General features: G+C 38.3%; 1 protein-coding gene across 1 annotated transcript in view; it reads left to right on the forward strand.

Annotated features, from left to right (window-relative positions):
* The first annotated feature begins 213 nt into the window (after nucleotides 1-213).
* Nucleotides 214-24,702, forward strand: part of LOC122228785 (protein argonaute-3) — a 114,879-nt gene continuing 90,390 nt past the window's right edge. Inside the window, exons 1-2 of the mRNA XM_042954119.1 lie at nucleotides 214-543; nucleotides 19,863-20,034. Of these exons, the coding sequence (XP_042810053.1) occupies nucleotides 525-543; nucleotides 19,863-20,034 (191 nt within the window). The 5' untranslated portion in view covers nucleotides 214-524. The remainder of the gene's footprint in view (nucleotides 544-19,862; nucleotides 20,035-24,702) is intronic.

Consider the following 24,702-nt stretch of genomic DNA (forward strand, 5'->3'; position numbering starts at 1 on the left):
AGACCGTGGGAGGGCCCGCCCGTCGCGCGTGCCCCACGCCCCGCCCAGCCTCGGCGCCGGCTCCCTGACACCTCCCCCGCTTCCTCCGCGCCGGCCGCGCCCGCACCGACGTCGCGCCCGCACGGCTTGGGGCGGAGAGGCGAGGCTTGGACGTCGGGCGAGTCCGGGCAGCGGAACTGACGCCAGCGGGCTTCCGGGGGCGGCCCCCGGGGAGGTCGGCGGCGGCGCCGCAGTCGTGGAGGGGCAGTGGGAGCGTAAGCGGCCGCGGGCGACGCAAGTTCCGCACGGGGTTCTCCTCTCCTCGATTCACGCTTCTCCTTCCTCTCGCCTAGTCGCACGCTGCCTCCCCACGGCGGCTCTTCCTGACGAGAGCTTTCGGAGTGCGGTAGCTGAGGAGAAGCCATCACCACCTCGCCTCGGGGCCGAACGAGGGTGCCTGTCGCGCCTCGTCGCCCCCTGCGCTGCCTCCTTGCCCCCAGTGGTGGGCGCCCTTCTCGCTCGAAGCACTCCCCCCAGCTCCATGAATGGAAATCGGCTCCGCAGGTGAGCGAGTCCGAGCTGCTGGCCTGGTGGGTAGGGGTGTCCCCAGAGCATCGTCGCTCCCTCCGCCCCTGCCCAGGTGCGAGAAGTGTGCGCGGGCCCCGCGGCTCTCCCCCGCCCCCCGCGCGGCCCCTCCCCCGCAGCCCCGCAGCCCCGCCGCAGTTCCCCGGGGCCACTGAGTAGGCGAAACTGCGGGGAGGGGGCACTGCTTAAAGGATTGAAGTTTGGGTATCTCCAGGCGGTATTACTCTTTTTTTTTTTTTTTTTTTTTCTGGAGTCTAGAAGGGTTTGTCGTCTTTTTTTTTGTTATTCTAATTGAAGGTGTAAAGGCGTGCGCGTCCTTTAACCGGGTTGTGTGTCCCATGGAGGCGCTGGGCGGTCAGCTCTCTTACCTCTTAAGGTAGTTGTGAAGCTACATGGACATAACGGAGGAGTGTTAAGTTTGAAATAGGTATTACTACAGCGTCAAATGCAAGATGGCATTTCATCCATCCCCGATTTCTCTTCTGATATTTGCGGCCGCATGGTATGTAGTTACTGAGGATTTCGGAAATGTCATATCGGCCCAGATTACAGCTTACGTGAGGAGGTGGATCTTAAAATTGCTGACAATATATTTTTTTCATTCCTCATTCCCTAGGAAAACGGATATTATATTCTTGGCAATTTAGAATTAAAAAAAATTTTTTTTTTCTCTCCTTGGGAAAACTGCAGTCTTTAAGGAAAATTGCAACATGGGCAGTACTTACCTTGAAAAAAGAAAAAGCTTTCTTTATGGTTCTAAAGTAATTAATTGAGAGACATAAAGTAGGTGTTACATAACCGTTTGCTTTCCAAAGGGTAAGACTTAACATGTTAAATTTGAAAGTGTGCTTTATTCAGACGGTAACAAATTTGTAAGTTAATTTTCAAAATATTGGTGGGAGGGGGCGTCATGTTACTCATGGGACCGCAGGTCCCTGAAGTTCACATCTCATTTTGCCAGTTTGGGAAGTGCTTGAACATAAGAAAAACTTCAATATAAGGAAACCAGGGACATAACGATAACAAAGGGTTTGTTATGATTAGGTTAAGAAGTATAATTGTCAATAGATGCAAACAGCACTTAGGATTTGTAGAGGTGGGATGAGGAGAGGGGCTTATTACAAGTTTCACTCTATGAAATTTTCTGTAATCGGTTTCTCCCATTTCTCTTTCTTCTGTAATCTTCATATTTTCTTAAAAAGGGAAGCTTTGTAGATTGTGAAGAGTTTTACACTTTTGTTAATCATTGGTTTGTGTATTTCTGAAACTGTGTCCTGCCTTTTTAATTTTTTAATTTTCTACTGTACTGTTTAGTGAATATGATGATCTCGGGCTATAGATAACTTTTACATAACTGCCCTTTCGTCACGCCTGGAAAACAAAACATGAAAGTTAAACACTTTATTGATTGTCCTAATATTTTAAAAGATAGTTCAGTTTTTTTTTTTTAAAGTTCTTTTGTCCTTTGGGTTTTTCATACAAAATTATGCCTCAGGGTGTGGACAATATCTTAGAAAATATTTCTGAAGTCCAACCACCTAGCCAACTGGTCCAACTAGCCAGGTACGATTCAGTAAATGCTCCTATGAATTCTTGAGCTATAGATAAGTTTTACATCTTTTTGCATGTGTCATTGCTGAAATTTATGCCCGTTAAATTGTCTTCACATCTGGGGAGGTAGAGTTAGATAATGTCTATCTCATCTTAGATATCTTGAAACTCAAAAGTTCGTTCTTCAGGGATGCTTATACATGATTAACTGTAATAATGAAGTTAAAATATAGTCTGTCTCAAGGTTGTCATCATCAAAAACAAAATTTTCATTCCTCCTGAGACTTACATGTAATTGTTATGCTGCGTGTGAAATTGAAAGCACAGTTGGGCAAAATGTGCAACGAAGTTTTAAATCCAGAATTGGACAGGTATAGAGAGGGGTGCCTGGCTGGTTCGGTGGAGTGTGTGATTCTTGATCTCAAGAGTTGTGAGGGAGAGCCCCACCATGGGTGTGGAGATTACTTTAAAATCTTTAAAAGGAAAAATAAAAAAAAAGAATTAGACAAGTATGTATTTTGGTTTAAAATTTTTTAATACAGGTGAGCCTCGGTGGCTCAGTCAGTAGAGCATGTGACTCTTGATCTCTGGGTCGAGAGTTTGAGACCCACCTTGGGTGTAGAGATTACTTAAACAATTTTTTTTTTTTTGGACATAAATGCTCTCTGATAGTCTGTTGAGTCAATGTTGGATCTTTGTACCAAATTTTTTCAAAGTTTTGTGTGTGTGTGTGGAGATTCTTAGGAATTATGACAGGATATTTTATTTTTTTATTTTTTATTTATTTATTTATTTTAAACATTTATTTATTTTTGAGACAGAGAGAGACAGAGCATGAACAGGGGAGGGGCAGAGAGAGAGGGAGACACAGAATCCGAAGCAGGCTCCAGGCTCTGAGCCATCAGCCCAGAGCCCAACGCGGGGCTCGAACTCACGGACCACGAGATCGTGACAAGAGCCGAAGTCGGACGCTCAACCGACTGAGCCACCCAGGCGCCCCTATGACAGGATATTTTAAATGCTAGTTGTTACGTGGATACATAGAAAACTTAAAATTTACATTAGAAGACTTAGGGTACAAATACTATATAATTGTTTCTCACTAAAAGTTAATATTTGTTCTTCCTTTTTGCACGTAATACTTAAAGCGACTTTTAAGGGTGTCCTGTACAACGTACTGATTTGATTTAGTACTATGTGAACTTTGATTTAACCCGAAAAGGTGGCACAGTTGGGTTTTTAGCTATAACAGTAGTTTTGCATTTTTTCCTAGAGGTACTTCCGATGGAACACTGTTTTTTATGGTTTAGTTACATTTGGACTAAAAGTACACATTTTGTTTTTATTTACAAAGGTTTTTTTAAAAAAGTAATCTCTGTACACAACGCGGGGCTTGAATTTACAACCCCGAGATCCAGAGTCGTGTGCTCTACTGAGTCAGCCAAGCACCCCTAAAAGCATATGTTTTAATTCCAAATAAAGTGTGAATAGAAGCAGAAATGTACATTGAGATATGAGTTCTCATGAGTAGCAATTTTTAGGACATTAATACTCTAGTCTGTATTTTTAGGTAAAGTTAGACTACTGTTTAGGGTAGAAGGAAACGTACTTAGTTGCAATGGAAGAAAAACACTGTTACTTTAAATTAATGATAGGCAAAGTGATTTGACATGTTTGGTAGTTGTTTTATACAAGGGGTGACTAGACCATATTAATGATACTCTTAAATTCATGTTTGGATCTGCATAGTAGTCTTAAGCCTCTACATTTCTTTAATAATAAAAATCTAGAAAAATCATTCAAGAACACGTTCCAAAGGAACAGAAGTTGCATATATGGAAACTAGATTTGAATGAAATGAATTAAAGTTGTAGATTCAAATTAACTAAAATATATAATGCCATTAGGTTCTCAGTTTAGTATCTAAAATAATCTTTTTAAAATCACTTTGGGATGTAAGTTTTCTCACTTGTAGATTTTTGTCTTGAAGAAAAAAAAATGTCAAAATGCTGCTGTGTCTGGAGAATATGAATTTTGGAGGTAGAAAAGGTTTTTCTACTTGGTTGCTACTTAAATTTTAGCTTGTGCTGTTCTTGAGTGGCCATGATAATTTTTTCCCTAGTATTTGCTGCTCTTGACTGGCAGTGGGACTTACAAAAATATGCGTGATTATTTTGATTTGTTTTAGAATTTAATTTCTCTGATAGTGATAGAACACCCTGAGGGAATATTGAAAAGGAGGCAAGAAACAATTTTGTTCTTCTCAACAAAGATTTAAAGGAGAAAAAGGACATATAGGTAACTCTCAAATGTAATTTGATTAACATGATAAAGACCTTTAAAAATTATCCGTGATTCCATCACCCTGATCACTTTTTAAATTTCTAAGCCAGATTTCAAACTAGTAAATCTATTTTTAAAAAAATAAGGAATTAAGTAATTGAGGAAAGTGGCTAGAATGAATGAAATGATTTCAAGATGCTACTCCCTTTTGCTCTTTTGGAGACTACTCTGTACTAAATTGTCAACTTAGATTTAATTCATATTAATTTATATTTTCCAGTGGGAACATTGTATTTGTTTGGTTCTATAAGCCTGGCCTGAGAGCATGCAAAGAGGCCTGGGGCCCTGTAAAGGGATATTTCCTGGAAGAGTTCTCTGTTGTATATGGAAAAACCCTAGTTTAGAATAGAATTCTTGCTAAACTGACATAAACTATTGTATTCTAGTTGAATACTATGTTGCTTTGTATCACAAGCATCTTTTTCACATTGATTTTTATAGTCTTTAAATACTTGAGGGTCTATCTGAAAGATGAAGTAAGTAAATATTTTGTTAATCTAACAAAACATTTATGATACTTAAAACTAGTATCTAAAGTAATTTATAGGGGATTTTTGTTTTTGGTTTTTTTTAATAGATGAGGGAATAAGGTGAGTGATAGTTCTTTTTTTGGGAAAGAAAAACTAAAAATATAACTTAAGAATAGTATCCTTCCCAAACCTATTTAGTGTTCATTTGTTGGAATAAACAGTATTCACCAGACATTCCTACTTCTAATTCAGTTGTCTAGGATACCCAATAGACCCCCATTCTTGGCTCATTAACAAAACAGATGTGAGAAAGAATATTGTGTGGTTTTTCAACCATAATGGTTATGCTGTTAGGATACATGAACAGCCTTTCTGTATTTGGAGTTTCTGTAGTTTTCTGCCATTATCTGTGTTAATATTAACAACTTTCTTTGACTAATCATTGCTTTAAAAAAAAAAAAGACTATTGAGATTTAGCAAAACCATGTTAAACAGTGTTTTTTCTTAATGTGGGTTTTTTGTGATTTGGTTAAAATAAAAAATTATTTTATGAAATACATTATTATGAAATAATAGTGAAATAACTTATAAGAATTCTTTGTTTTGTATCATCCAGTTTTTTCTACATTATAAAACTACATTATTTCTAAATTGTCAAGTTTTTGAGAAATGAGAAGGTATCTACAGAATATAAACATGAGATATTTTTGTATTTTTCATTTGTGGAAGGAATTTTGCAAGAAAATATTCTCAATTGTAGATTTACATAATACTATTTTTGAATCATTACCAATACTTGATATTTTAACTGAAGTTCATTAGTGTGTCTCAGAATTAAAAAAAAAAAAAAGGTTAAAAAATAGATTGCAAAATGGGTTAATACCTTAGCAATGAAGTCTTTTTTTTTTTTTTTTCCACTTTTTGAACAAGAAAGTTCTGCCTTCTAAATTAGGACTTGATCTATCTGAATATTTAACATAAACATGGCATTACTCTAAAATTACTCAAAAATTTTTTATGTAATTTTTTTTTTTTTTTTTTTAAGAAAGAGACAGAGTGCTAGCCCGGTAGGGGCAGAGCGAGAGGGAGACACAGAACCAGCCAGGCTCCAGGCTCTGAGCTGTCAGCACAGGGCCTGATGTGAGGCTCAAACTCACGAACCATGAGATCATGACCTGAGCCACCCAGGCGCCCCAAAAATTTTCTAAAATTTTTGCTTGGGTACTCAAAAAGTTTTTCAAAAGCTACCCAGCCTTTAATTCTGAAATAAATCTCGATGCATTTCCATAGGGCAGGACCTACTTGGGCCATGTCCTCCCTTGTTTTCAGGGGGCACAATGCCTTTTTAAAAATAGTTCCCCAGTACTGCCATCTGAGAAATTTTACCCTCAGCAGGCTGAATCTTCTACAAGTGATTATTAAGCTATAGTGAATATAATAAATGTAATATGGTAATAAGTGCACTGTTTGTATAAGTTCATCGAATGAATAGGTAGAATTAGTATGTGGGAGGTTACTAAAATCTCTTGCTAATGTTTACTGCTTAGCCTTGTGGGTATATGTAGTAAACAGTCATTTTATTATGTCAAATTTTGAGGCCAACACAATATATTTATTTTTCCAGAACAAAAATCGAATGTTTTCCTGACTATAAAATAAAATATTATTTTATTTATTTTTTTAAATGTTTTTTTTTTTTTTATTTTTTTTTCAACGTTTTTTATTTTATTTTTGGGACAGAGAGAGACAGAGCATGAACTGGGGAGGGGCAGAGAGAGAGGGAGACACAGAATCGGAAACAGGCTCCAGGCTCCGAGCCATCAGCCCAGAGCCTGATGCCGGGCTCGCACTCACGGACCGCGAGATCGTGACCTGGCTGAAGTCGGATGCTTAACCGACTGCGCCACCCAGGCGCCCCTAAATGTTTATTTTTGAAAGCACACACACAAGTGGGGAGAACATAGAGAAAGGGGGACAGAGGATCCAAAGTGGGATCCATCCTGACAACAGAGAGCCCGATGTGGGGCTTGAACTCCAGAACTGTGAGATCATGACCTGAGCCAAAGTCGGATGCTTAACTGACTGAGCCACGCAGGCACCCCATATATTTTCAAATCTAGTAGGCAGTATATGTATTTGTTAAATAAATGTGCTTCACTGGAAGTATAATTTGTTGTGTTGACAGAATTGTTTCTTCATCAATTTACATTAAAATATTTTTTGGATACTTAAACTTGATTTTATAATAGTAGTTTGTTACATTGCTTATTCATGAAACAATTTTGGTCTTTTGCCAGTTTGTATAAATAACACCCAGCAAAATAATGGAAAACAATTTGGGTGTGTGATATAGTGCACAAAGCATGGGTTTTGGAGACAAATCCTGGCTCTTAAATTAACTGACTTGATAATGATGTGTCATTGTAGATTCAGTGATTGTAACAGATGTACCACTCTGGTGTGGGGTGTTAATAGTGAGTGAGGCAGGCTAAGTCTATTTAAAAGAATTAACTGACTTTGGGCGTGCATTTAATCTTCCTTAACCTTAATTTCCTTGTCTGTACAATGGGTGGTAAAAAAGTATGCAAGGGAAATGGTACTTCTCTTCCTATTTTTTAAGACCTTTTATTATAGAGAATTAAGGGTGTATACAAATAGGCAGAATTACATAATAAGCTACTATGTACCCATCATTTAAACCCAATAATCCTCATCCACATCCAGTTGTGTCCCTTCCTATTTCCCATGACCTTGTACTTTTTTGAAGCATATTCTAGTCATAATGCTATTTCATAAATGTCTACTAAGTGCTTATAAAAAATACAGAGTCTTGGGGCGCCTGGGTGGCGCAGTCGGTTAAGCGTCCGACTTCAGCCAGGTCACGATCTCGCGGTCCGTGAGTTCGAGCCCCGCGTCAGGCTCTGGGCTGGTGGCTCGGAGCCTGGAGCCTGTTTCCGATTCTGTGTCTCCCTCTCTCTCTGCCCCTCCCCCGTTCATGCTCTGTCTCTCTCTGTCCCAAAAAAAAAAAAAAAAAAAAAAAAAAAAAATACAGAGTCTTTAAGTAAACCATAGTACCATTCTCATTGCAAAATAATAATAATATTCCTTTATATCAAATATCTGGTCAGTGTTCAATTTCTACTTGTCTCATATATTATACTTTTGTTTCTAGTTTGGTTTATTTTTTCATTTTTGAATTCAGATCCAATAAGTTTCACACATTGTGATTGATATGTCTTTTAAAAATACCAGTATAATTAATGTACAGTGTTATATGAATTTCATGTGTACAACATAGTAATTCAATTCTGTGTGTTAGTACTCATAAGTATGCTCTTAATTCCTGTCACCTATTTCACCCATCCCCCCCCCCCCCTTTGGTAACCACCAGTTTGTTCTCTTTATTTATATTTAAGAGTCTGTTGTGGGGGCACGTGGGTGGTTCAGTCAATTGAGCCTCCGACTTGGTGTCCAACTTTGGCTCAGGTCATGATCTCATTGGTTCATGAGTTCAAGGCCCATATCAGGCTCTGCACTGACAGTGCAGAGTCTGCTTGGGATTCTCTCCTTCTCTCTGCTCCTTCCCCACTTGTGCTCTTTCTCTCTCTTTCTCTCTCTCAAAGTAAATAAACTTTTGAAAAATTAAAAAGGAGCATTTGGGTGCCTTAGTCAGTTAAGCGTCCAACTTCAGCTCACATTGTGATCCCATGGTCTAAGTTCAAGCCCCACGTTGGGCTCTATGCCAACAGCTCAGAGCCTGGAGCCTCTTTTGGATTCTGTGTCTTCCTCTTTCTCTGCCCCACTTCCCTTGCGCTCTGTCTCTCTCTCCCTCTCTCTCTGTCAAAAAATAGACATTAAAAAACCAAAAATAGACATTAAAAAAAAAAAAAGAAAAAAGCATTGGGGCGCCAGGGTGGCTCAGTCAGGTAAGTGTCCGACTCTTGATTTCAGCTCAGGTCATGATCTCATGTTTGTGAGATTGAGCGTGACGTCAAGCTCTGTGCTGAGTGTGGAGCCTGCTTGGGATTCTGTCTCTCACCATCTCTCTCTGCCCTTCACACGCACATGCTATCACTCTCTCAAAATAAACATTAAGGGTTGGCTTTAGCTCAAGCGGTTACTTCACCTGTGGTTATCAAAATAAACTTTAAAAGAAATTAAAAAAACTAAAAAACATACTTTTAAGGTTTGGTTTTTTTGTCTCTTTTTTGTTTTGTTTCTTCAATTCCACATATGTGTGAAATCATAAGGTATTTGTCTTTCTCTTTCACTTAGTATTATACCTTCTAGATTCATCTATGTTGTTGCAAGTGACAAGATTTCATTCTTTTATGTGGCTGAGTAATATTCCATTGTATATATACTACCTTTTTTATCTATTCATGATTGGTATGTCTTTTAAGTGTCTTTTAATCTGTAAGTGTTCTATAATTCTTCCTTATTCAGTTTATGGATTGTTTGTCCTTTTAGAGTTTCTCACAGTCTGGATTTTGTTGGTTCCATCTTCATGATGTAATTTAACATGTTTCTTTGTTATTTTTAATTTTTTTTCATGGTTGTTTATTTTAGGAGAGAGAGTTTGAGCATGCCAGTGGGGTAGGGGCAGAGAGAGAGAGGGGGGAGAGAGAATCACAAACAGGCTATGCTGTTAGCATGGAGCCCAACAGAGGGCCTGATCTCATGAACCTAAAGATCATGACCTGAACAAAAATCAAGAGTTGGTCACTTAACCATCCGAGCCACCCAGGCTCCCCTAACATGTTCCTTTGAATTTACTGTAAACTACTAGGACCTAAAGTCTTGATTATATTCGGGTATTCGGGCCATTCCTTTTGAAGTTACTCCAGTCAAGGTTTTGTCCCTACCACTCTGTTGAAATTGCTCTTAACAAGGTCAACAGAGTTTGCTAAACCTAATAATCAATTCCCAAATCTTCGTTTTATTTGGCTTTATTTGATTATAAGTTGCTTCCTTTTTGAAATCCTCTTTTTCCCACTTTCTCCAAGTCCTCAACCTTACTGGATATCACTTTTCTGTCTCCTTTGCTATGCCCTCTTCATTTCCCTAATCTCTAAACATTGGGAGTATCCCAGGGTTTAGAGTTCTTCTGTATCCCACCACAGAGTGGGTAATCACTAATCCAGTGGTTTCAAATACTGCTAATATGCTAAGGACTCTCACGTTTATGTCTCTAGCTGGACCTCTTCCTTGAACTTTATACCTATCTAACTGCCTATTAGACACCTAGTTGTATAGACCTCTCAAATTTAGCATGTCCTAAAAATCCTCTTGATTTCCTCTCCAAACTTGCTCCCATCACTTTTTCCTAATTCAGTAAATGACATTTGCATTCATTCAGTTGCTTAGACCAAAAAACAAAACAAAACCCTTGAGAGCTCTTTTCTCTCATACCACACACCTACTCCATTAGCAGTTCCCATCAGGTCTACCTTGTAAGTATTTTCCACATCAGCATCTTTCCCCCAACTGCTACTTCCCCAGCCCTAGCCAACATTATCCTTTGTCAACTAGCCTACTAACTGGTCTCGCTGCTTGTACCTTTACAGGCAGTTTTTAATAAAGCAGCCTGAGCGATCGTTTAAAAAAAAAATTAAATCAGATCATAATGCTTCTTGAACCAGAACTCTTGTTGGTTTCTCATGTCTCACAATACAATCCAAAGACCTCATGATGGTTTACGAATCCTGTATGATCTGATCTCCCATTATCTCTCTGACCTCCTCTCTTACTCTCTTCTTGCTCACTGTGCTCCAGGCATAGTGGTCTCTTTGCTGTTCTTCACCAAGCAAGCTTCTGCTTTTTCCTTTATATTTGATTTTTCCTCAACCTGAAATGTTCTTCCAGATGTCCATGGACATGAGAAAACATGACTTGTTTTCTCACTTCCTCTGTTTTCTGATTACTTGTCACCCTTTCAAAGAGGCCTTTGACAAACCTGTCTAAAATGGTTAACTACCTATTTGCTTTCAACCCCTCCTTCTATCCCCTTAACATATTTTATTTTTCTTTGTAGCACTTACTACTACCTGATTTGCAAAAAAGAAATGCAGTGTAATCTGCTCCCCCCAACCCTCCCATAAAAGCTTCATGAAGACCAGGTCTTTATTAATATTATGAAAATTATTGTTCACCTGAGCCTGAACAATGCTTGATAGTTGGAGGCAATAAATATTTGTTGAGCAAATTAATGAGTCGATGAATGATAGACTTTCACCAGATGTTAGTTTTTAGTGTAGTATAATGATTAAAAATGCAGTCTCTAAATCAGACTATTTACAAATCCTGACTTTATCACTTTATAAGTGTGAATATGTTTTTTAATCTCCCTGTGCTTCAGTTTCTTCGTAATAATAGTACTTGCCTCAAAATTATATTATGAGAGATCACAATGCATTTCGAATATTAATAACACAGATTAGCTATTGTTGTTAATGTTAACTTTAAATATTAAGGTGGAATATCCCCCCCACAATATATTAGGAACTAGTTAAAGCAGATAACTGACTTATTATTTAATCTGTGTATCTATAAAAACTTGAATATGGGGTGCTTGGGTGGCTCAGTCAGTTAAGTGTCTGGTTTCAGCTCAGGTCATGATCTTGGGTTCAAGCCCTGTGTCGGGCTCTGTGCTGACAGCTCAGAGCCTGGAGCCTGCTTCATATTGTGTGTCTTCCTCTCTGCCCCATCCCCCGCTCACACTCTGTCTTTCTGTTCCTCAAAAATAAAAACATTAAAAAATAACTTGAACATAATGTTCAATAAATACTTAAAGTAGATATGACTTTTTATGTTTTTGATTATAAAGTTTTATTTATTTAAGTAATCTCTACACCCAGCATGGGGCTCAAACTCACAACCCTGACATCAAGAATCACGTGCTCCTCTGACTGAGCCAGCCAGGCACTGCTTTGTTTTTTATTTTTAAAAAAAATTTTTAATGTTTATTTATTTTAGAGAGAAAGAGAGAGACAGCATGCACAGGGAGGGGCAGAGAGAGAGAGAGAGAGGAAGACACAGAATCCAAAGCAGTCTCCAGGCTCCGAGCTGTCTGCACAGAGCCTGATGTAGGGCTCGAACTCACAAACTGTGAGATGTCTCAAGCCGAAGTTGGATGCTTAACTGACTGAGCCACCCAGGTGCTTCTGTTTTTGATTTTTTTAAAGATTATCTGGGTGGGGGGTACCGGCCTGGCTCAGTCAGTAGAGCATGTGTTTTTATTTCAGGGTCGTGAGTTGAAGCCCCACGTTGGGCATAGAGCCTACTTTAAAAAAAATTAAAAAGGAATTATCTGAGCCACCTATGTGGCTCAGTGGGTTAAGCATCCAACTTCTGCTCAGGTCATGATCTCACGGTTGGTGGGTTCAAGCCCTGTGTCGGGCTCTGTGCTGACAGCAGTTTGGAGCCTGCTTCAGATTCTGTGTCTCCCTCTCTCTTTGCCCCTCCCCCACTTGTTCTCTCTCTCTCTCTGCCTGTCTCTCTCTCTCTCTGTCTCTCACAAAAATCAATAAACATTAAAAAAATTAGAAAAGGAATTATCTATAGGAGCAGTGAGATTAATGAGAATTGGGGATATAGAACAGCAAAATATTATTTTTAAGCCAATCTTGATAGTAACCGCATGTAAATAAAATAGCAGAAAAAAAAATTTTAACACATAAAAGGTATTTTGAAAACGTAATGCCTAATTCTAGAGAGGGTAAGAGAGAGAGAGCTGGTGATAATGATGTGTTCCCATGACAGTTTGGCAGTAAATATCAGGAGTCAGAAAAACAGTTCTCTTCCTACCCTTTGATTTTGTAAGTCTACTTCTGAAATTGATATGAAGGGGCAAAATTTCTATATACCTGTTTCCCTCTGTACTCCCCCCCCCCCCCAATAGTAGGTGCTTAATACAGGATGGTGCACTTAGTATATTGTGTGACATGTGGTACATGCCTGTTAATATTTGTTGAAAAGCTATAGTTTTTTTTATGACTTAGTGCCAAGCACATCTACAATGTATAGTTTTATCTCATTTTTTAAAGCATTTATTTTTGAGAGAGAGAGAGAACGAGCCGGGGGAGGAGTGGAGAGAGGGGGACAGAGAATCCCAAGTAGGCTCCGTTCTGACAGCAGAGAGCCCTATGCAGGGCTCAAATTCACGTACCACGAGATCATGCTAAATAAGGATTTACCAGAAAGAAATTAAGGAAGCAATATCATCTACAATTAAATCAAAAAGAATAGAATGCTTAGGACTAAATTTAACCAAGGAGATGAAAGACCTGTATACTGAAAATTGTAAAACATTGATAAAAGACATCGAAGAAAACACAAATAAATGGAAAATGCTCTTGGATTGGAAAAATTAACATTGTAAAAAGGCCCATACTACCTAAAGCAGTCTACAGGTTCAGTGCAATGCCTATCAAAATTCCAATGGCATTTTCCACAGAAGTAGAGCAAACAATGCTAAAATTTGTATCAAACCACAAACCACAAAAGACCACAAATAGCTAAAGCAGTCTTGAGAAAGAACAAAACTGGATGCATCATGTTCCCTGATTTCACATTATATTACAAAGCTGTAGTAATCAAAACAGTATGATATTGGCACAAAAAGAGATACATAAGTCAATGGAATAGAGTAGGGAATTCTGGAATAAACCCACACATATATGGTCAATTAATATTCGACAAAGGAACCAAGAACATGCAGTGGGGAAAGGACAGTCTGTCTCTTCAATAAATGGTATTAAGAAAACTGGACAGCCACATACAAAAGAATGAATTTGTATCCCTGTTTTTTTTTTTTTTTTTCTAATGTTTGTTTATTTTTGAGAGAGAGAGTGGACAGAGCATGAGCAGGGGTGGGCCAGAGAGAGAGGGAGACACAGAATACGAAACAGACTCCAGGTTCTGAGCTGTCAGCACAGAGCCCAACGTGGGGCTCAAACCACGAACCTTGAGAACATGACCTGAGCCAAAGTCAGATGCTTAACCAACTGAGCCACCCAGGCACCCCGAAATTGTATCCCTATCTTATGGCATACACAAAAATTAATTCAAAATGGATTAAAGACTTGAACGTAAGACCTGAAACCATAAAACTCCTTGAAGAATACATAGGTAGTAAACTTGACATCAGTCTTGGAGGTGATTTTTTAAATTTTCATTTGCATGGAATATATTTTTTCAACCTTTCACTTAAAATCTTTGTGTGTCTTCACATCTGAAGTGAGTCTCTGGTAGGCAGCATGTAGATGGGTCTTTTTTTTTTTTTTTTTTTTTTTTAATCCATTCAGCCTCCACTGTATGTCTTAGTCCATTTACAGTTAAAGTAATTATTGATAGGTATGTACTTAATTGCTCTTTTGCTAATTGTTTTCAGGCTGTTTTGTAGTTCTTCCCTTCCTTTCTTCTCTGCTCTTGTCCTTTGTGCTTTGATGATTTTCTTTAATGGGTGCTTAGATTACTTTCTTTTTATCTTCTGTGTATCTACTGTAGGGTTTTGCTTTGTGGTTACCACAAGGCTTCATGACTTTTTCTTTTTTTTTTAAGCACCAGCAGTGCATTCCCTTCGTAGGTACTTAGCAGGCTTTAAAAAACTTGTGTAGAGCCCCTGACTTGGTTGGGTGTGCGACTCTCCATCTTGGGGTGTGGGTTCAAGCCCCACAGTGGGTGTAGAGATTACTTAAAAAAAATCTTAGGGGTACCTGGGTGGCTCAGTGGGTTAATCGTCGACTCCAGTTAGGTCATGATCTTGCCTTTTGTGAGTTCAAGCCCCACGTCTGGCTTTATGCTGACAGCTCAGAACCTGGAGCCCGCTTCAGATTCTGTGTCTCCCTCTCTCTCTGCCCCACCCCTGCAAACACTCTGTCTCTCTGTCTCTCTCAAAAAGAAACAAACATTAAAAAAAAATTTTTTTTTTTAATCTTGTATGTGTGATGTCTGGTATTCTACCAATTGCATTGTAGTGTAATTTGAAACTTCTTTACACATTGTCTTGCTTTAAAGCAAAAGGCTGTTTTGGGGCATCTGGGTGGCTCCGTTGTGCATCATGATCTCGTGGTTTGTGAGTTCGGCCCCGTATTGGGCTCTGTGCTGACAGCTCAGAGCCTGGAGCCTGCTTCGGATTCTGTTGTCTCCCTCTCCCTCTCTCTCTGCCCCTCCCCCGCTTGTGCTCTCTCTCTGTCTCTCAAAAATGAATAAATGTAAAAAAAATGTTTTTTAAAAAAAGGCTGTATTGAGTTTGGGGGACTTAGTGTAAACGTTTGCTGTATAAAAATAATTTGAAAAAATTGTATCGGAAGATGTTTAAGCATATTCTAAGAAGTTTAGGGCTCCTGGGTGGCTCAGTCAGTTAAGCTTCCAACTTTTGATTTTGTCTCTGGTTATGATCTCCTAGTTAGTATGATCCAGTTCCACGTCAGGCTCTGTGCTGACAGCATGGAGCCTGCTTGGAATTCTCACTGTCCCACTCTCTGTCCCTCCCCCACTTGCATGCATGTGCTCGCTCTCTCTCAAAATAAATGTTTAAAAATAAATAAAAATAAAAACGAGGAGGTATTTTATAGGAAAAAAATTCAGTTCTGTGGTGTATGCCTGTAATTACCGGGCCAAAATGGAAGAGAAATGGAAACCTAGAAAAGTAATGACCTTAAAAGCCACTTTTTCCCTGAGGGCATTTGCTGGTTTTGGAAACATTAAGTTTTGATGCCTTGAAGGTGTGGAGTGAACAGAAATTAAAGTCCAGAGTCTGCATATGAGAGTATACAGGAGACTTCTATGCCATAAGCTGAGACCCTCAAATGCTATGCTCAGGGTGAGAATAATCTTGAAGTGGACAACCCTTACTGGAAGCCTAAATTGTAAACTTGAATTTATTTTAAGTTGTACTGGACAGGTAGTATTCCCAGGTACCTGACAGAAACAAATGCAGACCTTTTCTTGAGGAATATATTTTTATCCTCGTTCTCAAATTATTTGTGCAAACAACTATTCGAGTACAAGGCCCATCTAGATATACATGCTAACAAGATACCATGAGCAAGAAAGACAATAATGAAAACAAAATCATAGACTTCAGATATTGAAGCTATTGGTTGCAAATTATAAAGCAAATATTTATAAACAACTATATTTACAGGGCTGTTACTACAGCCTGTTACTACAACTGGGTTGGCTGTAGAATCCATGCGTGCAGGCTACTGAAGGCAAATTTTAGAGGTGTTTGAAAAAGATAAAAATAAAAAATGAATAAAGAAATAACAGAAGAAACCCTTCTGCAATACTGATCTCAACTGAAAACTGAACATATATTATGTTCCAAGCAAATCTAACAGAGGGAGAACCACATGAGGACATATTTACGGATTTTCAAGTCTCAGATATAAAGAACGCATACAGAAAAAGAAATCCATAATAGCAAATTTTAGATGAAAATTTAGATGGAAATTTGAAGATCAAATTGTTAAATATATAGGTTCAATTTAGGTTGTTTGTATATGAAGGTAACAGACATTCTTTAAATGTGCAAGGGCTTGGGAAATCTACTGCCCTCCCCATGCCTTTTTGTGTAACATTACTTAATGACAGCATTAGAATAACAAGACAAATTTGAAACCTCAAGAAGGGAGACTATTGGAGTTGTAAAGGATGGGTAGTAATCAAAGAAACCATATAAATTTATATATTTATATTATTTTTAAAATTAATTTTTATTTTAGAGAAAGAGCATGCAAGTGGGGGAGAGGGGCAGAGAAAGAATCTTAAGCAGGCTCCATGCTCAGTGCAGAGTCTGACATTGCTCGGTGTCATGACCTGAGCTGAAATCAAGAGTCAGACACTCAACTGACTTAGCCACCTAGGCCCTTCCATCCATCCATCCTTCTTCCTTCCATTCTTTCTTTGTTTCTTTTGTCTCTTTTCTTTCTTTCTTTCTTTCTTTCTTTCTTTCTTTCTTTCTTTCTTTTTCTTTCTTTTTTTCTTTCTTTCTTTCTTCTCTTTTGACACTTTTCTTTTTAATATTTTATTTTTAAGTAATCTCCACACCCAATGTAGGGTTCAAATCACAACCCTGAGATCAAAAGTTGCATGCTCTACTGACTGAGCCAGCCAGGTGCCCTGCTATTGTATGTTTTCTAATTTGATCCTGACAAGATTCAAAAGAAAGAGGCAGATCAGGTATTATTCTCATTTTATAGATCAGAAAATAGAAGTTTCAGGGCTACTAATATTTGACAAAGATCAAGTGGTTAGATAAATGGCAGAACCACAACTATGACCTGGTCTAGAATTACTCAGTGTTAGCTATGATGTTATCAGTATTATCTAGGATAACAGGAAAGGTAATATCCTCATAAGAGGTTTTACCAAAAAAAAAAAAAAACCTGATATAGGCAGCACTTCAGTGTACTTTCATCCAATGAAAAAAAGTTAATTAACCCAACTTTTAATTCCTGATATAAACTTGATTTTTGTGTGAAGCATTATCCCTTTGATATATTGCTAGATTTACTTTGTTAAATTTTTATGATTTTTGCATGGATATTCATGAATGATACTGTTCTGTGATTTTATTTATTTTTCATAATGTTCTTGTAAGGTTTTACTATCAGGGTTTTTCTGGGATCATAAGTTGAATTGGGAAATATTTACTTTTTTCCTGATCTTTGAAAGAGTTTGTATAAGGTCAGTATTATTTTTTCCTTTAATTTTTGCTGTAATTCTCTAGTGGAACCATCTGGATTTGGAATCTCTTAGTGTATGTGTGGAAATATATATATTTTTTAAAGATTTTATTTTTAAGTAATCTCTACATCCATTGTGGGGCTCAAACTCATGCCCCTGAGATCAAATGTTGCATGCTGTACCAACTGAGCCAACCAGATGCCCTCTGGAATTATTTTTAATTGTGGATTTCATTTTTTCAAATAATTACAGGACTTTTCAGATATTTTAAATGTAAGTTCATTCAGGTAACAGTTATTAATTAACTGAATTTATTGTTTGAATTTCATTTAACAAAGTTACAACATTTTGAGCTTTAAAATCTTAATGCTAGATATCACTTAAGGCGTTTTTTAAACTTCGATAAAGTATACGTAACATTAAATTTACCATCTTAGCAACTTTTTAGTATACAGGTCAGTACTATTTAAGTATATTCACATTGTGTGCAACAAATCTCCAGAACTCTTTTCATCTTGCAGAATTGCAGCTATACCCACCAAGCAACAATTCCCTACCCTCCCTTTACCCCAGCCCCTGGCAACCACCCTTGTATTTTTTGTCTCTGAATTTGGCCACAGTAGATATTAAATAAGTGGCATCATACAGTGTCCTTTTGTGATTGGTTTATTTCATGTAGCATAACATCCACAAGGTTCATCTATGTTGTAGTGTGTCAGAATTTCCTTTTTATAAGGTTAATGTTCCATTATATGTATATACCACATTTTGTTTATCCATTCATCCATCAGTAGACCCTTAGGTTGCTTCTTCCTTTTTGATGTTGTGAATAATGGTGCTGTGAACAAAGGTGTACAGTTATTGGGGTGCCTGGGTGGCTCATTTGGTTGAGTGACTGACTCAGCTCAGGTCATGATCTCACAGTCTGTGGGTTGGAGCCCCACGTCGGGCTCTGTGCTGACAGAGCCTGGAGCCTACTTCTGATTCTGTGTCTCCCTCTCTCTGACCCTTCCCTGCTTGCTCTCTGTCTCTGTCTCTCTCAAAAATAATAAGCATTAAAAAATAATAATGTGTACAGTTATCATTTCAATACTCTGAACATTCTTCTGGGTGTATACCCTAGAGTTGCTGGATCATATGGTAATTCTATTTTTAATGTTTTGAGGAGCCACAATATTGTTTTCCATTTTATAGTTACAGCAATGGAAGAATTCAAATTTTATATACTTTGGTATGTCAGTAACCTGTATTTCTCTAGTAATTTGCCTATTTCACCAAACTTGAAAATTTATTGACATAATGTTGTATCTTCAATATCTGTAGTGATACCATTTTTTTTTTTTCACTTAAATTGGTCACTTAAGCCTTTTTCCTCCTCTTTTAAAAATCAGTGTTTCCTGGGGGCACCTGGGTGGCTCAGTTGGTTGAGCATCCAGCTCTTGATTTTGGCTCAAATCATGATCCCAGGGTCTTGGAATTGAGCCCTGCATCGGGCTGTACACTGAGTGTGGAGCCTGCTTAAGATTTTCTCTCTCTCTCCATCCTCCTTGCCCTCTCTCCCCCCTCCCTCCACCTCTGCCTCACTCCTCCACTTGCTCTTTCTTTCTAAAATAAAAAAATATTGGGGCGCCTGGGTGGCGCAGTCGGTTAAGCGTCCGACTTCAGCCAGGTCACGATCTCGCGGTCCGTGAGTTCGAGCCCCGCGTCAGGCTCTGGGCTGATGGCTCGGAGCCTGGAGCCTGTTTCCGATTCTGTGTCTCCCTCTCTCTCTGCCCCTCCCCCGTTCATGCTCTGTCTCTCTCTGTCCCAAAAATAAATTAAAAACGTTGAAAAAAAAAAAATTAAAAAAAAAATATATCAGTGTTTATCTTTTATGGTATTTTGTTCATTTGTTCTTGTCCTTATTATGTCGTACTTTAAGTTCAGTACTTTGTTGTTGGTCTCACACTCTTTGGGTCTGATTTGTGTTTGCTCATGCTTGTCTGGGTTTGTGTGATTGCTCTCCCCTTCTTTCTACCCTTTGAAAACAAGTTTTCACAGGTACCATTTTTTTGTTTGTATGTTTAAATGAGGAGAGTAAGTTGGGGAGAAAAAAGTTGAAGTGTTAGAAATGATAGCATCTTTTAGCACTAGGCTTCATCCATTATCAGCTGTACTAAAAATTCTCATATACTCTGATTGACAAGATTATCAAATGCAGCTTATAACTGTGTTACTCTTTTTTTACCCTCTCTTTGGCAGGACCCGTTGGGGCCCAGCCCCTACTCATGGTGCCCAGAAGACCTGGCTATGGCACCATGGGCAAACCCATTAAATTGCTGGCTAACTGTTTTCAAGTTGAAATCCCAAAGATTGATGTCTACCTCTATGAGGTAGATATTAAACCAGACAAGTGTCCTAGGAGAGTGAACAGGTAAGAATTGTGAAGTCATGGAGATTATTTTGCTGTTGATATTTGTTTGCTTTAGTAATTATGTTTATCTTTCACATTTAATAACAATAATAATGTTTAACAGTTGGACCAAGCACACATGGTAATTTGTTTTGAAATTGTACTTCAGGGGCGCCTGGGTGGCTCAGTCGGTTAAGCGTCCGACTTTGGCTCAGGTCATGATCTCGCGGTCCATGAGTTCGAGCCCTGCGTCAGGCTCTGTGCTGACAGCTCAGAGCCTGGATCCTGTTTCAGATTCTGTGTCTCCCTCTCTCTCTGACCCTCCCCCATTCATGCTCTGTCTCTATTCAAAAATAAATAAACGTTAAAAAATAAATAAATAAATAAATAAATAAATTGTACTTGAGAGCTGTGATGTTGGGAAAAATCTACAAATAGCCTTGAAATTTTCTCATTATAGCATAAGCTCACATGTTTTCTCTGTGATAATAGAGAAGGTCCAGCTCCTTTTTACATGCTCTTGAAATCAGACTAAGCATATCTTTTCCATTGCTGTTGGTTAACATATCTGTGCTTTCTTTTTTTCTCCCCTTTACGTGCCCACCTTATTTATCCCTTTAAGATGATGGGATGGTAGCAGTAGTGGGTAGAAATAGTGGTTGTCATGTTTCATGCTTTCCGTTCTGGTCCTCAACTCCTGACTTTCCTTCCTTTTATGTAGGAACAAGTACATAATGATATAGAAACATTTATCATTATGCTTTTAGTAAGCTGCTTCTCTCAACCTCCCCCAAATGTATGTGTGTATGTATGTATGTATGTGTATATACATATATGTATGGTTGTGGTTTAGGCAATAAGGGAAGATAAATGGAACTTACGACATGGTGTACACCATGAAGGAGGTTCTAAAAAACAAAATAGGCGCCTGGGTGGCTCATTCGGTTAAGTGTCTGACTCTTGGTTTTGGCTTAGGTCATGATCTCACAGTTTGAGAGTTCAAGCCCGTGTTGGGCTTCATGCTGGCAATGGAGGCTGCTTGGGATTCTCTGCCCCTCCCCCGCTTACTGTTTCTCTCCCTCCCTCTCTTTCTCTCTCTCCTTCTCTCTCTCTCAAAATAAATAAACTTTAAAAAAAAAGCAAAACAAAACAAGACATATAGACAAAACACTTAGAAAACAGTGATACTCAACTTAGCATTTTGATTTATGCTATCAAATATCCCAGCCTTTTCTTATTCAATAAGTATTATTAAGAGTCTTCATTTAAGACATAGGTGGTTCTTGCTGTCAAGAAATTCATCGTTTAGGGGCACCTGGTGGAGCTCAGTTGTTTGAGCGTCCGGACTCTGGTCCGACTCTGGATCTCCCAGTTCATGGTTTTGAGGCCCATGTCATACTCTGTGCTGACAGCTTGGAGCCTCCTTCAGTTGCTGTATCTCCCTCTTTTTCTGCCCCTCCCCTGCTCTTGCTCTGTTTCTCTCTCAAAAATAATTAAACATTAAAAAAAAAAGAAATCCATCATTTAGATAAGACACATAAGAAATATGAAGTGAGGGGCGCCTGGGTGGCTTGGTCGGTTAAGCATCTGACTTCGGCTCAGGTCATGATCTCACGGTCCGTGAGTTTGAGCCCCGCATCGGGCTCTGTGCTGACAGCTCAGAGCCTGGAGCCTGTTTCAGATTCTGTGTCTCCCTCTCTCTCTGCCCCTCCCCTGTTCATGCTCTGTCTCTCTCGGTCTCAAAAATAAATAAACGTTAAAAAAAAAAAAAAAATTAAAAAAAAAAATATGAAGTGAATGAGCGCTAAGAGACTTTGCTATAATGCGTAAAAAAAAACAAAACAAAACAAAAACCAAACCATCATACGAATGTAATAATGTGGAGTGCAGAGTTCTTTCTGAGGTCACTCGCCTACTGTAAAATTTATTTAATTCCCTGTGGCCTACAGAATGACATCTCAAATTTAGTATTATATACCCTTCTTTGTTTGGCTCTAATCTATATCCTTTACCATATTCTGCAGTCTTACCTGGAATGCCCTTTCTGCCCTTATCTATCTGGCAAACTTCTATTATGTTTCAAGACACACCTTTTGAACTCTGTAGTCAGAGGTAGTTCATTCTTCTGTGACCTTATAGTACTTGGTGTACAATCCTGTTACAGTATTTTTAGTGTATATTGGTTACTTGTTGCTTTCCTCTTCTCACAGTATAATTTCTTCATGAAAAGCAATATTCTTTTTCATTATCTTTGTAGTGCTGATATTAGCTTGATGATTGGCACATAATAAATAGTAGAGTGAATGAAAGCTTATAAAAGTAAAATGAGATGAACATGATGGTGGGGGGGCAGGAAAGAGAACTGGACATTATAAAAGGCTATATTTACCCAGAGATTTTCAGTGTCCTACCCTTTTCTCTTAAGGTCCATAAGCTAGTCTTTGTCTTAGAGTCCTTCCTCTCTCATCTGTCTTTCTGCTAGCCATCTGCTTATGGGGACCCAACTATCTTCATGCCACACTCTCAAATTCCCTTTTTCTTGTTTCTCAAAACTGGGGTGTTAATCTGTAAATTTGAAGGATAATCCTGGCCCTTTTGATTGATGTCTAACATTTTATTTTATCTTATTTTTTTTTTTAATGCTTATTTATTTTGAGAGAGAGAGAGAGTATGCACTCAGGATGGGCAGAGAGAGGGGGAAAGATAATCCCAAGCAGGCTCCATACTGTTAGAGCAGAGCCTGACTTGGGGCTTGATCCCTGGGAGCATGAGATCATGACCTGAGCCAAGATCAAGAGTTGGATACTTAACTGACAGAGCAACCCAAGTGCCCCATATTTTGTTTTATTTTTTAATATTATTCTTTTTTTTAAAGTTTATTTATTTATTTTGAGAGAGGGAGAGAGAGAGAGAATCCCAAGCAGGCTCTGTGTTCCACACTGAGCCCAATGCAAGGCTCAGTCTCACAAACCACATGATGATGACGTGAACCCAAGAGTCAGATGCTCAGCCGACTGAGTGTTGGTAGATATTTCTCCTAAGGCAGATTTTTTTTTTTAAATGTTTATTTATTCTTAAGAGAGAGAGCAACAGAGCATAAGCAGGGGAAGGGCAGATCAAGAGGGAGACACAGAATCTGAAGTAGGTTTCAGGCTGAGCTGTCAGCACAGAGCCTGACGCAAGACTTGAACCCACGAACTGTGAGATCGTGACCTGAGCCGAAGTCGGATGCCCAACCAACTGAGCCACCGAGGCGCCCCTAGGGCAGATATTTCTGAACTCAATTCCTTACTACTGTCTTTCCCCCTTGCCCTGCCCAAAAGAGCCACCCCTAATTTTAGCAGTATATAGTAAAGAATTGTTGTTGGTTATTGATTAAGTAGGAGAATCATATGATGAAAATGTTAGGAAAACAAAATTGCTTTAAAGACAAAATGGGTTATAATTTAGAAAATAATGGGAAATGGAGGCTTGGGGCTTGGATGTCAGCTGAGACTTTTTTTAGTTTTTCAGAGTTCTGAGGGACTAGTGTAATATTAGGTTAAAAAAAAAACAAAATTATTTATTAGGTTTGTTCCTTCTATATAACTTTTTATTTTTGGTAGGAGTGAGGAAGTTATTTGTATATTATGTAAGTGTATATGAAATTGGGGTGCCTGGCTGACTCAGTCAGTAGAGCATTTGACTCTTGATCTTAGGGTTGTGAGTTCAAGCCCCATGCTGGGCATGAAGCCTACTTAAAAAAAAAAGAAAGAAAGAAGTTAAATAGAATAGAATTTCACATGTGGATGCTCAACATATTGGTTAAGTTTGGGAGAAATGTATGTAATAATTTGGTGTGTGCATTCTGGTTTTAATTTACTTCCCTAATTATATTTTGTCTTACGGTTGTTTTGTCTTGTTATGTTGTTTGCCAGTAGGAGTAAAACATCTGTAATTTAGATGTTTCCAAATGGAAGTTTTTTATCCTGTATCTTTAATTTGAGTTTTCACAGGAGCTACAGGATTTCTTTGAGATTCTTAAAATGATATAAATCAACTTTACTCTTTGTTTCTTTGTTAATAATGACTTGATTTTATGTCAGCATTTGTAGAACTTACTGCCTTTATTCCTTCAAAAGAGTAACTTTTATCCTCACTTTTTGCAATATTGCTACATAACTAGTTAGTTAAAATTGTTGGTAGACTTCTGAAATTCATTCAGTTCCTACTTTTCAATAGCTAGAACTTGAGAAGTTAGAAGAAACTAGATACAACTAGACAATTCCTATTCCATATTAGCTAAACAGATATGGGCCAAAATGCCTCAGTATTTAAATCAACGGATAGGAGGTTTTTCTTGTCCATATGCCACATGCTCAAATATTTGGCACCATGGTATTAATCATAATAGTAGAATGATGGATTGTAGCCAAACAAGTTTCCACTTTAGTCATAGGAGTTTTCTTGGACAAAAAATACCCAGGAAATGCTTGTGAGTCATTTTTTGTGAGTCAACTTCTCTACTTCAGATTTTCTGTCTATTGCTTGTTTTGTCCTTTCCTCACCCCTTTAGGCTATGTGTGTGTTGTTTTTTTGCCCGCTTAATGATTTTGATTGAAAATGATCATTTGGTAAAAGAGCATGTTTGTTAAGCAGACTTTAAATGTTTCCAGTTTTTTTTAAGTGCATGGTCTCAATAACTAAAAA

The sequence above is a fragment of the Panthera leo genome, chromosome C1, assembly GCF_018350215.1.
Source record: "Panthera leo isolate Ple1 chromosome C1, P.leo_Ple1_pat1.1, whole genome shotgun sequence".
Classification (NCBI taxonomy): Eukaryota; Metazoa; Chordata; class Mammalia; order Carnivora; family Felidae; genus Panthera; species Panthera leo.